The sequence below is a fragment of the Lineus longissimus genome, chromosome 4, assembly GCF_910592395.1.
Source record: "Lineus longissimus chromosome 4, tnLinLong1.2, whole genome shotgun sequence".
Lineage (NCBI taxonomy): Eukaryota > Metazoa > Nemertea > Pilidiophora > Heteronemertea > Lineidae > Lineus > Lineus longissimus.
In genome coordinates this window covers 3154668-3169201 of record NC_088311.1, presented here as the reverse complement: position 1 = coordinate 3169201, position 14534 = coordinate 3154668, and the positions used below count along the sequence as shown (strand labels likewise).

Here is a 14534-nt window from a genome sequence, read left to right as displayed (position 1 = left end):
GGATGCAAATCTCATTATCCTTTACACCTTTATAGTATGATTATGTGGCAGAAAACTTTCCCACTCAAGATGTTTTCATCTGATGTGAGAAAAAATTCAGAACCAAAATCAATTGACTCCGAAAACGAGGCTGTTGTTGACAACTGACTTAAATCCATGTGGAAAAAGTTTTCAATGTGAATTTTTTTACATTTTCGTCATTTATATCGAATCTAAGAGGTCGAGGATCAATTTATGTGAGTATATGGTTGTATTACAACCCTTTTTAACAACTGTCATTAGCCCGATTTCTCGATTCCTTTTTGACGAGCACCTGTCACCGTAATTGCAATTAAATTAGTTAGCAGACGAACTTTTTGATTGGTCAGTCATGGCCGCTCTAGTAGGCCTTTAAACATTCCACAGCCCTGGCCTAACAGTACATAGGCTTAGTGTATACCAACGTTTGTGATATACATGTATGTTTAGTATACAGGAATGATTGCGTTTTATCGGCCTATCTGTTTGAGATAGATTTATTGAAGGCAGCGATCGCGAGCTAGCAAAGTGTGCGTCCACGCCCCTTTTTTATTTTTTATTTGAGCCTGCTTATCTGGGCCAGGGACACCAAGTTTTAAAGTGTTGAGACTTCCTCCAGACCAAGTTAGTTGAACAACTATCAAACTAATAGCTATCTGTCATGAATAAATATTATAATGGAATGAATAGTAGCAAGAATAATACAGTGGAACCTCTCTATTAGGGACACCCTCGGGACTGACAAGTGATGTCCTTGATAGAGAGGTGTCCTGATGAGAGAGGTCTAATTGAATGGAAACAACCACTTTGGGACCAAAACTAGTGTCCTCATCAGAGAGGTTGTCCTTGATAGAGGGGTGTCCGCTAAGGGAGGTTCCACTGTAATATGAATAGTAGTGAACATTCATAGCAATTTATAGTGAACAACTATAAGTCATGAACAATTAAATAGGCTATCTGCAGTGAACAGTTTTATATTGTGATCTGCTTAAAAAAGACCCCAAAATAGATAATACAGTAGAACCTCCCATAGCTGACACCTCTCTATTAAGGACACTAGTTTTGGTCGCAAATTGGTTGTTTCAATTCAATTTGACCTCTCTAATCAGGACACCTCTCTATTAAGGACAGCACTAGTCAGCCCCTGAGGGTGTCCTTAATAGAGAGGTTCTACTGTAATCATTTAGTAAACAGCTGTCAAATAGTTATCCAGTTCAAACTATCAGACCTGGCCAGGAGTTCTTGAGGGGAGGCATCTTATCCCCAATTACAGTGGAGCCTCTCTATTAGGGACACCCTCAGGACTGACAAGTGCTGTCTTTAATAGAGAGGTGTCCTGATAAGAGAGGTCTAATTGAATGGAAACAACCACTTTGGGACCAAAACTAGTGTCCTTAATAGGGAGGTTGACCTTGATAGAGAGGTGTCTGCTAAGGGAGGTTCCACTGTATATCTTTCTGATGTAAGCAGGTTTTGCCTCCCCATTTAGCAAATCTCACTGCTGTCAACTGGATGATTGCATTTGGGTGTTCACTTCATCATATAAATGCTAAATTGACAGTTTCCTTATTTGCCTTGACCACAGGTTTCAATGTGGTCACCAAATCACCACCTCTTGATTGACAAGCCAATAGAACTGAAGCGATGTTAATAACATTGACTTCTGGTCATCAATAATCGCATGAGAATCAATACAAACCACTCATTGCTTTGTCATACAGTCATTCATGATTAGAAATGTTGACATGTCCTTGCTGTATGCAAATATTATGAAACCCTTTTTGTTGGATGATCATGTGTTAGGCAGTTTCCTTGGAGTTATAGTACAAATGAACCAACATCACCAAAAACGTCAGTCCCAAAATTTTTTTGATTTTGAAAATTTTCAAAAATTTGAAGTACAAAAAGTACAAAAGTACGAAAAAAAAATTTTTTGCTCAATATTTGCTCAAAATGAACCAACATCACCAAAAACTTCAATCCCAAATTTTTTTTGATTTTGAAAATTTTCAAAATTTGAAGTACAAAAAGTACAAAAGTACAAAAGTACAAAAAAAATTTTTTTTGCTCAAAATTTGCTCAAAATGAACCAACATCACCAAAAACTGCAGTCCCAACATTTTTTTTTAATTTTCAACTGACTGACTCATGAAAAAAATTGGAAGTGATAAACTTTTTCTATGAAATCATTTCCAGCATGTGCTAGACTTAATTCTTGACCATAAATAATGCCCGAGACATTTCACTCTCAGCCTGAAGCACAGCTTGAATTTAAACCAAAAGCATGTCTATCATTCGATTCATTTGTCAGACCTTTCAGCTCAGTTGATTACAAGTATGTAATCCCAATGGGGTGTCATACACTATGCAAAAATATGATTTGTTTTTATGGCAAAAAAGTGCATAGGGATTAACTTTAGCTTCAATCAATATTTGGCTAAGTACTGAGATCGTTCATTTTCAAAGTCTTGATAGGTCTTTTTCCAGAGACTCCACCAGTGTTTCTCCTCTCTCTCTCATGCGAATTACAATTCAAATTGCATGGGAATAATACTATACAACTCTGAATCATTTGTGGCAAATTCTCTCAATCCTAACCACGCCTGACCCTGACTTTCGTCCCAGTGCACTCTCTCAATAACCACACCCTATCTATGAGTGTGCAAGTCCCGAACTTCTTGTCATCTAATGATGACACCTTGAATGAACATAAAACTGTTGCCTCCGACCACTCATCCCATTGTTGGGGCATCTTTTCATGACAGAATCTAAAAGTTGCATTTCTTCCAGTTGCTGCTCATTGAATTTGCACAACTGGCGCCACAGATATTGCACAGAATGACACAATGGCGTGACATTGATGTCCTCGCATTGCCAATGAGCAGGTGACAATTCAGATAGAATCTTCATCATCATTAACTGTGATTAGTGTCCCCTGAATTCATTTAAAGGCACAGTACTGCGGCTTTAAATCTCAACTGTTAATTTGAAATTAGATGCTTCATTGCATATTTGACATCAAGGAAAGCATTTTATTTTCATTGTGTAATATATCATGAACATTTAGGTCAGCTCACTGTCCAAACAGCCATGAATAGAGCGTCTGTTTGTAATTGATTGTTTATTCATGGGGGAATAGGATCAGAGAGCAATCCGATAGGTCGAGCGAACCAAGTGGCTAATCCAAGGCTTAATCTGTCTTTGACAAAATATGATCAGGATTATCGTTTCTAGGTAGGCCTATGTCCCACCGTGATAAGACTGCATTTAGTACATGTACATGCATGTTATACGTGCTAGGCCATAGGCTTATCAATATTCTGAAGACATTTCTTTGGGCTACATATTGACCTAAAGATCTATTTTGAATCAGGTAGGACCACTTTTGTCCATTTTCGTCAATAATTGGCTATTATTTCTTGATTTTTACACCCGTTTGATACGTCAAAATGGGTTTGATTTCACTTAGCACACCCTTCAGCCTCTGTTCATCAACTTGGTTTCACAACATTCACACCTCAGTGAAACAGAGCCATCTTACAGAGATTCATTTGGTTGTCAAGGTTTGACTCAGATTTACTTTCTTTTCTTTAGATGTTTTTCGTGATGTCACAATAACCACCTTAAGATGGCTGTAGAGTACCTGAACGTGTTAAATTCCTTGGATTTGGGGCTTCATTCCAAGGAACTCTTCAAGAAGACGATGAAGGTAAGAACTTTTGATCACATGAATTCAGACAGACTGCCCAGACGACCACTATTTATATGTCACTTTCTGTGTACAAACATAGCACGCTGTTCTGGGACAAATTGTCCCAATGGACTATTTGGTAATGTGCTCAATACAAATAGATTGTGACATTGTCCTCGTCAATAATTTCAATAATCGATTTTACAATTAGAAACAAAAAAAAACCTACAGGTACTTGATTGCTCATGATAAGGCTTTCAAACGAATTTAATTGATGTCTTCATTCAGTTAGGACATCTGGTCGTAGACTTATGAGTTGCTCAGTACTTACATTTTGATTATCTATCCAGATAACAACATTCTATTTTTCATTCCTGACATCTATGTATTCATTCCTTTTCAGAGGCGCCCCCTAGGTGACATTGAAACAAGACATGCCGTTCGTGCGCCAAGAAATCCTGTCCTTTCGATGCGGCTGGTCGATGTCAGTGATGTCGCTCAAAAGACGTCGTACCGTCCAAAGTCCTCCTCTGATATTGTGGAGAGACAGAGGGAAGAATTTCATAGACTATGTGCGAGAAGTGCAAAGTATGTACTCTCTGAGAAAATTATATTTTCAATTTGATCCTTCACTGGGAAAGAGAGGATGAACTCTCAAAGTCGAGATTAATGATAAAACATCAAAAGAATTTCTTTGCTAGGTTCTTTGATATCATTTCTAACAAATGTGACTAACCCAATTATTTGAATTAGCGGTTTTGTGAGAGGCCTGCCTCTTTAAATTAAAATGGGTGGGTATGAAATATCTTTCTTAGGATACACCTCTGCCAGTAGGACATCTGGCCCAAGGACACATTTTGGTGACAGATTAGTCAGTCCCATGAAGTAGAAAAGGTCAAGCTATTAAAAATCTGGCATGTCTGGGGAGGTGTTTACCAAATTACCAATCTGAAGGAAATTCAAACAATGAATCTCGGGTCCTCATCTGTACACTAAAAACCATTATTTACCAGTCCATTTAGTCCAATATAATTTCAAATTCTTTTGTTAGCTTAATACCTTGCCACTGTTAGCTTAATCTTAATGAGTGTAGACAACTTCTCGTTTATTGACTCTCAAAACAAGAATTTTAAATGATGTAAGTTTTTAAATATTCATTGTAACAGTTCATGCTGTGTCAAACAAGTCACTTTGATACTAATGCTCGACTTGAGCAGGTAAATTTTTCTGGATTTTTTTGGAATTTCACATGTTGCTAGGCTACCAAATTAGATGAATTCATGTGCTTTTGTGCCATCGCAGGAATTTTGCATTAGATATCAGCTAATTCAATTCAATTTGCAACACTTTCGACCATGGCACGGTGGGTGCTGTATTAGACCTGCATTGCACAAATATCATGAGTGCAAGTAGGGCATGTGCATTTCATCTCTGCAATATGGGGTGGGTCAACATCTCAACTATGCAGATATGGAAGAAGTTGCCTTTGATGATATTCTGATGACATAATATTGCATTGTAATTCTATACCTTACAACTCTAGCCAAATGTGATTATGAAACATGATAAAATATGATTATGAAAATAGAACCTTGGTCTGGTCATGACCGGGTTTCTTGATAGCCCATTGCTTCAAATCCAATCTTGCGAAAATAGTCGCTTTGGTCGATTTACGATGGTGAGGAAGATTTCACAAAGCTTGGCAACAATCAATCAATTTCTTCATATCATCATTGCCAGTGACATGTTTCATATCGGATAATTGATTTTTTATTAACTATAATTCATTAGGCTTTGTGCCTTTGGTATTTCAGTGGACTTGGAATATGGTAGGTGTTTCTTACGGGTTGACTGATTGTGTACGTTGCCAATTTCAGGAGCGCAAGTGTGCCAAGACCAAAACACTCCCAAGAAGAGAATCGAAACAAGCCTTATACAACTATAATCCAGGGTAAGTTAAGTTAGTCCAGTTTTCATCATCATCATCATCATCATCATCATCATCATAATTATGACCTATTTTGATATCCCCTTTTTGTGATATCTAACAATTTCATTATAAAAAGTGTGTATTTCCTCCCAAATTCAATATTCCTAAGTCATCTCTTAGTTCAATTATTACAGTGTTTACAGTTGCCGTAGTAACAGATATTATCTTAATTTACCAATGGTTGATATGTCAATGTCTATTTGGCGTTAATTTCCTCCCAATTGATTTGGCCATGAAGTTATTTCATTAACCAGCCTGTGGTTCCTCGGACCACTCTTTATCTGTGTTGGCTTTCCAAGCATTTGTTGCATGCCAATATACAACCGGGCTTGCTGCATTTGTTCAAGCCCTGATGATAGCGCTCACAGTGCCCAGAAACTAGTTTTTCAGGTCCAATAAACTTCCGATGATGTGACAAAATGAGTTTTGTGTGATGTCACGTGTGACTTCTGACGTCAGTTGTGACATCACAAAAAAGGGATTTGACGACGATTCTGTTGTCACTCCTTAACACTTGATTTGTCTTGTGAGCAGAAGTTTATCGGACCTGAAAAAGGGATTTTTCAGCTCTGCAGGCACTGCCTTAGGGACCATGAACAAAAACGGCAAAGCTCATGTTATGGCTCATGTTATGAACCATTCTGGTCTATGGTCAAACCAAAAGATAATCACTGTCTATGGCCGCTTTTGATAACCTTACTGAAGATTATTGAATCTAAAAATAATTGGATGACATTTGATATGTTATTGTATGTACATATATCTTCACAACTTTTTATGTGTCAAATATAAGCGAATTTATGCCTAATGGGCTTTTCACAATTATTCCATGACCCAGTTGCTGTTGAGAATTTCAAAATCATTCGAAAGATTTGCCTCGGTTTGATAGACCTCAATAGGCCCTTACAACTACACTTTCTTAAGCCACTATTTCACAGCGGCTCCTATGACAACTGGTCTGATTAATCTGCATGAATGCTGCCGTTATGATATTGTATTAGAGATGAGTTCATGGTATTCTTGCAAACATATCATATTGTAAAGCCTTGACCAAACAATTTGTACATTATTTGTCCAAATTACACCATTTACAGCAGTTTCGTCAGGGTGAAACAGTCTAGGCTTAAAATAGTCTTGCCTACAATGATCTTGTAGTTGCTTTATGTAGACAGGCACATATATAAAAGCTATGACACTTTGAAGCCAATGAAAGTGTACTGATCAGCTATGTTGTGCCTCTCGGGTGTGTGCGGGGATCATAGTAAGAACCTTTAACACCACAGAGTGGATTCGGTGGCAAAGTTACACTTCTTTGTGAGTATTCCTCGCATTTTAATTTTCTGATAAAGAAGAGATTGTGACTTTTTTATTGTCATTTTTTCTTTTTACTTTGCAGTGAAAGGTGAAAATACCCATAAGGCAAGCAACCGTCCTCAGTCGTGTCCCAATACATTACTTACAAGTAGCTGGAGGAATCCGGCTTTGAAGAGACCAACAAGTGGACCACAGCGGCCTAAAACAAGTAAGCAGAACTATGGCTGTGGTGTCTTTTGCTGATAGTACAAAACCAGGCTACTGCAGTTTCTATGGACCCAGTGAGTTCACAATGTACTAACTATTGTTGGAGAAAAGAACTTCATCCTAACCACTTTCAATTATATGTCATTGATGAGCTTCCTCCTGATTGATTCTGTCACAGATCAGATGGCACCTGTTGAAACCATAATGATGTGTGATCATGGTACAATATGATAACTCATGTTATATATCTTCCCATCCTAGGTGCCAGTGGCTCCTCGACCCCTCAAACGGAATCCCGCCTTACCGTCCAGATCGACCCGGAATACTACGAGAGGTCTTTGGCAAAAAAACAATGCGAATCTCAAATCGGCACACATCGTAAAGATGAAAATCATAATCTGAATGTGGGAATCTTCATTCGTGGGAAGAAGAAGGAGGGACAAACAGACAAGGACACGCAGTGGCTCACGTTTGGGGGCGGAGTCAGAAATAGTGCTGGAGTAGTTGATGCTTTTTCAGGTAGGTCAATGCTGTGAGTGAATAGGGAACCCTTCATTGGAAACACTCTGAGAATGTCAACGAGCTTTTCTGTGCAAAACACCTTTTAGTTACGGCACAGGTTGATCAAGGAGTTAGGCATGATGAAGATGCACCTGACTGATGGATCAGAGAGACTGATGCAGGCTGATCGGTGAGCGATAGCTTAATCAGGCTTTAATTGGTCGATTCAGGGTCTTTGCTCAACTACTGGATGTCTTCGTACTCCTGATAAATTTGTGTGTAATAAATACCATGATTGATTAATGATTGATTGATTGGTTGATTTCATATTTCAGTCATGAAGAACTCAGAGGAATACTTTAGTATTGACGGCCGCACAGGTATGGTGGTCGCTAAAAACCTGCAAAAAACTGACAAAGTTCAAATAGGGGTCAATGGGAGACTGTCAAAGACAACTTCCAGCCGGACTCTTCAGAGCACGCAGAATAATGCCAGTGAAGAACAAAACAAGTAAGTTGACAATACGTCGTATTTCCTACTAGAAGTACTTTTACACAATTCCTTGAATTTGCTCTCTTTTCCTCATATTGTTGATTTTCGGAAGCAATTTGTAGCAAATATAACGACTTTTGCACGTGACTGCTTGTAAATAGCAGAAGTTTAGCTGTCTAAATCAGTTGTAAAATGCTAACAATATGTCAAATTGTAAAAGGGTAATATGAAGAATGCATGAGCTTTATCTTCTTTTCCAACCCTTCCTCTTCCTTGTGTTCCAGCTCCATGTCAGGTATATCCTCCACAACTTGCATATACTTTCTTTCAGTTTCTCCCAAATAAGCTCAAGATAAGTCATAACTCAGAAATGTTTCTAAATTCAGCCTTGAGTGTCTGAATTGAATATGCTTCTGGATTTGAAACTGTCTTGAGCTGAAATGCACATTATATCTTCTTTGTCAGTTTGCACCCGATTATGTTTCTTCCCATTATTACTTTATAGAGAGTTTGGGCAATTGAACGTCGACCTTTGGTAAGATTTCTGGGTTCACAGATGAAGTTATTTAAATGCAGAGCATCTGTTTGGAATGTTAATGGTGGCCAAACACATGATAAAATATTTTGGAAGTTGATTGCTCAGTGATTGGGCAAAACATTACATCTCAAGCAAGCGCTGATCCATTTTGAGAAAGTTCGTTGAACTTTATAGTGAATTTGAGTAAGCTCCAGAAAAAGGCTCCCTTTTTCTCTCAGGTGAATGGATCTACCCAAGGTTTATTTTGCTTTTTCAGCAGTATTCCTGGTACTTTTCTGTTCCAAACAGTTGCTCTTTTCCAAGCTATGTCTGTGGTGTGTTATATGCATGTTTGAAGTTAGTGAGTTTAGAAGAGATGAAATATAGTTATAAGACCCCGCCTCCATCCTGATAGCAGCACAGGTAGATTTCAGGTGGTGACCATCGGTTACTTCACACACGTTTCCATCAACAGGCTCCGGTCGTGGCTGCAAGTTGCTCCGTACATCTGCAGTCCTTTGGTAGCCATGATCTGAGGATGGAAAAAGCCAAGGTTCATGACGTAACCCATGGTCACCACCTGGTCAGGCCCAATAGTTATAGTTGCACAAAATTAGCAATCGCTGGGTTTTCGATGTTTTTGGCATTGGAAATGACACACAAGGTTTTGATAGGGACCTTTTGTAGAATTTTTGAAGGGTTTCACAAAAGAAAAGAATCATGACAATAGTTTTTTGTCCGGGGGAGGGGGGAGGGGGGGAGGGGGGAGGGGGGGGAGGGGGGGAGGGTGTGTGTGTCAAGTTATAGCTGTTATGTCCATTGCTGAGGTCATTGTTCTGTGCTGAGGTACAGAGGTTTGTTCAGTAAGTTTGCATTCTCATGCCTGCATGTAGATTATAGTTCCCCAATGCCCTACTTTCATTTAAGTATTACATGAGCAAAGTGTATAACGACAGACAAAGTTAAGATGACGTGATATTGTGAATTGCAAATTTTTTTGTTTCATCAGCATCAGTCGAGCATTAAGCCATACTCCTGTCAGTAGTATAAGAGTCAAGTCTGGCAGTACAATGAAATCCTTTGGTGCACTGTGAGTCAAAACATTCAGTTCAGTCCATTTTATGTAACTTCACTTTTTTGTATCCAGCACGTTTGTCACAACTGCAGCCATGTTTGAATTTGTCCAATGTGTTGCCTGGTGATATGATCATGGATCATCTGAGAAAATGCACTGATTTACGAGTAACTTATCAATTAAAAACTAATATGAAATTAATATATAATTCAAAAGTGAAATCCGAAACTAAAATGGCCCTCACCACACTTAACTATGACAAATAAATTCAGCACAGCAACCCTCTTTCATTTATCATACCCATCTTCAGAGTCCGTATATTGATTAACATTCATGGGGTTTCCAGGGGGTTTTCAAGTCTGAATTAGAAAAAAATCATTGAGTTTAAGAAAAGTTCTGAAAGAACTTGATCCTTACATTGTCCTAATGATGCTCCTGAGTATTGAGAGCTGACATCCTGAGTATGTAGAGCTGACATCCTGATCTCTATACTCACCATCCTATTCTCAGTCCATTCTTTTATTCATGGTGCTGTTCCACCTTGCAGGGATCTCCCCGACATGGGCCAGGTGGGTGTAAAGGACGAGATCAAAGAGCCTGTGCCCCTCTGCTGGTCAGACCAGCTAAAGAAACCAGAGGTCAAAGTCTGGACGGCTAGAGGTGAACAGTCTGAGAAACAGAAACCAGTAAGTATTATAGCTCCAGGGACCATTGATGGAAGCGCTACCTGTCTTGTTCTTTGACCATCAAGTTTTGGATCCACTCCACCTGGACTCCGTATCTGAGGGGAGGGAACGGACAGAGTACCTCTGATGGTTCAGAATGTATGATCCAAATGTCACTTCAAAGTTGATGTCACGGATGTCACCAAGTTACATGTCACATTTTTCTTGCTGAAAACAATCGTTTAAGGTGAGATCATGAAAAATAGACAATGATTGTTGACTTTAGACAGTAAAAACTCTATTCAGATATAACACTTCAAATGCTTTTTTCACACTCCCTATGATCTATATGCGTTTAGTTGAAAATTTGATCTATTTTGGTGAGATACTTTTATGGACTTATTTGGCATGCTTTAATGGTGTTTGGTGCTGCCTCTTGTGATATATATGAACATCAACTAATTGTAATACTTGCAGTCAGTACAAATGCATGAAATCCAAGAAATGGACTCGGTATGTTAATGGAGAGAAAGTGTGTAAAGGCTGATTTGAATTGCATCAGGTGCACTGGGTGTATGTCACTTGTTTTTGCAATGCACCTTTTGTCTTTGGTTACGGTGTGAGATGCACTTATTTTATATACATGTACTTTATAGCCATGGTTTTCGATGCACTTGATATGCATATTGTGGGCACTTGTGGCCACCTGGGGTGTCTTTACCATATTTGCCTACAATATAGGTACAATCAGGCCAATGGTATGGACACAACTTGACTGACTTAAAAAAGTACCCACAGTATTTCTCTCTGCACTTAAAGGCCTACCCTCACCGAAAAGCAGTGTGATAACAGTCAGGATTCAGTCAGGTTGCAGTGTACCTCACATTTTTATGGCAGTGTTGAAATCAGTGGAAAGCAGTCATAGGGAGTGTTTTTCAGTCACGCGTTACCAAAGCATACAGTAATTCTTGATAAATTTCATATCCATATAATTTAGATTCGACTTTTTGATATAATGCTGAAAGAAAAGGTAAAGACTAAAAACCTACTGCATCTTATCAAATGTTATAAAACATCCCTGTTTCCAGCAACTTATTGATGTATTCCAAATGTATCCAGTGTGTAAGTAGCCATAGTGACTTGAAAATTCATAAAATAGTGAAAATCAACCATTGGTCTTAATAATGATTTGGATATCAAATTTGATATATGATCTAAGTAACGATGATATCAATCAACTCTAATGCGGTTAAAGAAGGATTATGTCGACTATAACATGATTGAATTGCTGTGAAAAACTCTCTCACATTTTCAATTTTGGCCCAAAACCTTTGATTATTTAAATTACAAACTAAGTTACAAAACTGTTTTGCCATAAACATAGTATCTGTCATTTTCAGCAGTTTCAACTTTTAATAATTGCAAAATGTGTTTTACTAACCTTGTGTGCACTCAAGCATTTTTTTGTGTTTTTGAATAATTTCTTTGTTTATTCAACAATTTTGTTGCGCTTTGAGAAAGGGTTAAAAGAGAGAAAGTGTACATACTTGTACCCATTACATGTATATCTGGAAAATACATGTATATTTATTGTATTCATGATATTACAAGAAGTTTATGCTGGCCTTGCTGAGATCTCTAAATGCAATATTTGGCGTACTATTCTAAGATCTTAGGCAAAACTATATTCATGATTCACTTTACCTGCCAAAATTTGATTTAAATTTAACTTTCATAGAATTGAAACAGACTTAAAAGGTTTTAAGTATGTTTTGAGATTGATTCCTATTCAAAATAGTCCTTGGCCTGGCCTTGGGCATATCAAGTGTTAGGCTTAGAGTTGTCTTCAGCTTCAAGACTTCTAAAGCTGGTCTACTCGCTAATAGCCATTAACATCCACTTGCCTTTCAGCAAGGTTTACATGTAATACGTGTAAGTTAAAGCAAAACATATATATTTGCAGTACTAACAGTGTGATTTCTTTATTTCAGAGTGTCAGCGAGACAAAACCAGTCATATTCAACAAACTTCTCCCTGAAGAGGAAAAACCGTCTCAGCTTGTGTCACCACGCCGGATGCCATCGCCAGATGGATACAAGGTACGACAGCGAACAAAAATACGGAAGTGGCTCGACGGAACGGATACTAATTTCATGACGATATTAAGCATCGATGCTCGTGGAGAAGAAGAAGATAAAGATCTCGAGCTCGTCGATTACGAAAAACTGATTAACGATCAGTTTCAGCCACGGGAAACTGGACGAAAATATCCTCGCGAAGGCCCACCGATGAGATATAACGAGATTAACTCGCGTCGTGTTATGTCTGGGAACCGGAAACCGTCAGGTCGCAGTACCGCTCGTTCTGGTACAGCTGATTCGAATAGGTCATATGACCCTAAGAATCTTGTACGCCCTACATCAAGGAGTATCTCTTCTGGGACACTCTCTGGTGGGAGTCCCCTCAAGGTCACACCAGCAAGCCCAACTTCAAGGGCTGCACCAGTGCGGACAATCGTTACTCAGCCGCAGAAACAACAATCGCCACAGGCTGGTAAAATAATCCGTGGCAAAACTAGCGATAAAATGGGGCGTACGCCACCTAGTATAAGTGCTAATTACAATCAGGGTGATACGAGTTTTATTCAGATAACTCAGAGTGTTGGGCCTACTCCAGGACAAGTAGATGACGCCCATATCTCTAACAAGGATGTAAGTAGTGTGCATGAAAATTCATACACCATGGATTTTTCCACGGAAAAACAAGACTTCCGTGGTCCAGGTTACTATGGGGACACTGTACCTGCTGGTATGAACACCCCAGTCTCAATGACCTCACAACTACACAACACACCACATCCAATTGATGTCCCGGCAGTTGATATGGTGTCTGAGGGCACATCTGTGTGCGAGGTTGATGAGCATAAAATGATAAATGCGGAATCACTTCAGGAAATACCGGAAGCTGATGATGCTGCAGAGACCAAGGATCCTGGAAATATTACGGAAATAAAAGATGATGATGATGCTGAGGAGGAGGGGGAGTCAAGAGATGTGAGAAAGATGATTCCTGCGCCGAGTCCAGTCGCGCCAAGTCAAGCTCCGCAATCAGAAATGGAAGATCCCTTGTTGATTGCAAATATAACTGAAACTGAAAAAACTGAAATTGAAGAGAAGGAATTTAACATATCTGTCTCAATCAAACCTCGTGATATGTCTGGGGAGAATACCCCGGAGGATGGTTCAGTGCATATGGACAGTGGGCGCCAATCTCCGGAGAATTGATCAGCGCCTGTGATCTATGTATATTCCTGGCTTGTCATTGTCCTTGATTTGTATCAGTACTCTCTTGTCTCTTGCAGGACATCTGATTTGCTGCTAATAGTTGAATCATAAGATATGCTGAAATCGTGGTCTGATTCAGCTTAAAGGCTTGAAATTAAGCGTAATAATTTATCTTAAAATGCCTTGTATTATCAAAATTGGTTTGACCTGTGTTGTCTCAATCATTAAAAAAGGACCTTGAATTTATTTTAAACATTAGTCTTCGTACATGTTATTCTAGTTGTTCCAAGAACAGAATGGTCACCTAAAGTGTCTCTCAGTTCTGAGTAAGTGCCGAAGGGGAGCTGAGGGAGAGAAAGGACCACCGAATGGGGGCTTTTGACTGCCTGTCTCATTGACAAGAGTTGGCACCCTTAGCCGGTGAAAACCAGAACATAGATATGCATACCCAGATTGGTTGAGTGACCCTGTATGTTTGACTTTCAATCTTTTTGGATGCACAATGTCCATGTCTCTAAAAAGTGTTATATATCGGAGTGTTTGATGTAGCTCAAGTAAAAAAGTGCAAAATTACATTTGTTTAGTCATCATAGAGAGTAACTTGAGTCTGTTTTATTGTGTCATGTGAATTTTGTATAGGTCCTTTTTGGTGTCCTGTCATATTTTCTAAATAGATCGAAGTGTGCCAAAGCATGGACTTGAAACTATTTTTCTATCCCTTTTGAAATGTAAAAAATAGGAAATATATGTTTAGGAAAAGAAGAGCATTTCTTTTGTCCT

The 14534-nt window shown here is 38.8% G+C and overlaps 1 protein-coding gene across 4 annotated transcripts; it reads left to right on the top strand.

The window, feature by feature from the left end:
• The first annotated feature begins 128 nt into the window (after positions 1-128).
• Positions 129-14505, top strand: LOC135486673 (uncharacterized). 4 transcript variants are annotated; one of them, XM_064769673.1, is made up of 10 exons: positions 129-236; positions 3613-3727; positions 4113-4297; positions 5587-5660; positions 7096-7221; positions 7482-7739; positions 8057-8231; positions 8719-8748; positions 10353-10491; positions 12462-14505. In XM_064769673.1, exons 2-10 carry the CDS (start codon positions 3647-3649, stop codon positions 13752-13754), a joined length of 2361 nt encoding a protein of 786 aa, XP_064625743.1. In that variant the 5' UTR covers positions 129-236; positions 3613-3646; the 3' UTR covers positions 13755-14505. The 4 variants fall into 4 exon arrangements, with proteins under 4 accessions (XP_064625743.1, XP_064625746.1, XP_064625745.1 ...); XM_064769675.1 differs by lacking the exon at positions 129-236 and adding an exon at positions 3178-3252; XM_064769674.1 differs by lacking the exon at positions 129-236 and adding an exon at positions 3276-3391.
• Positions 14506-14534: the final 29 nt, after the last annotated feature.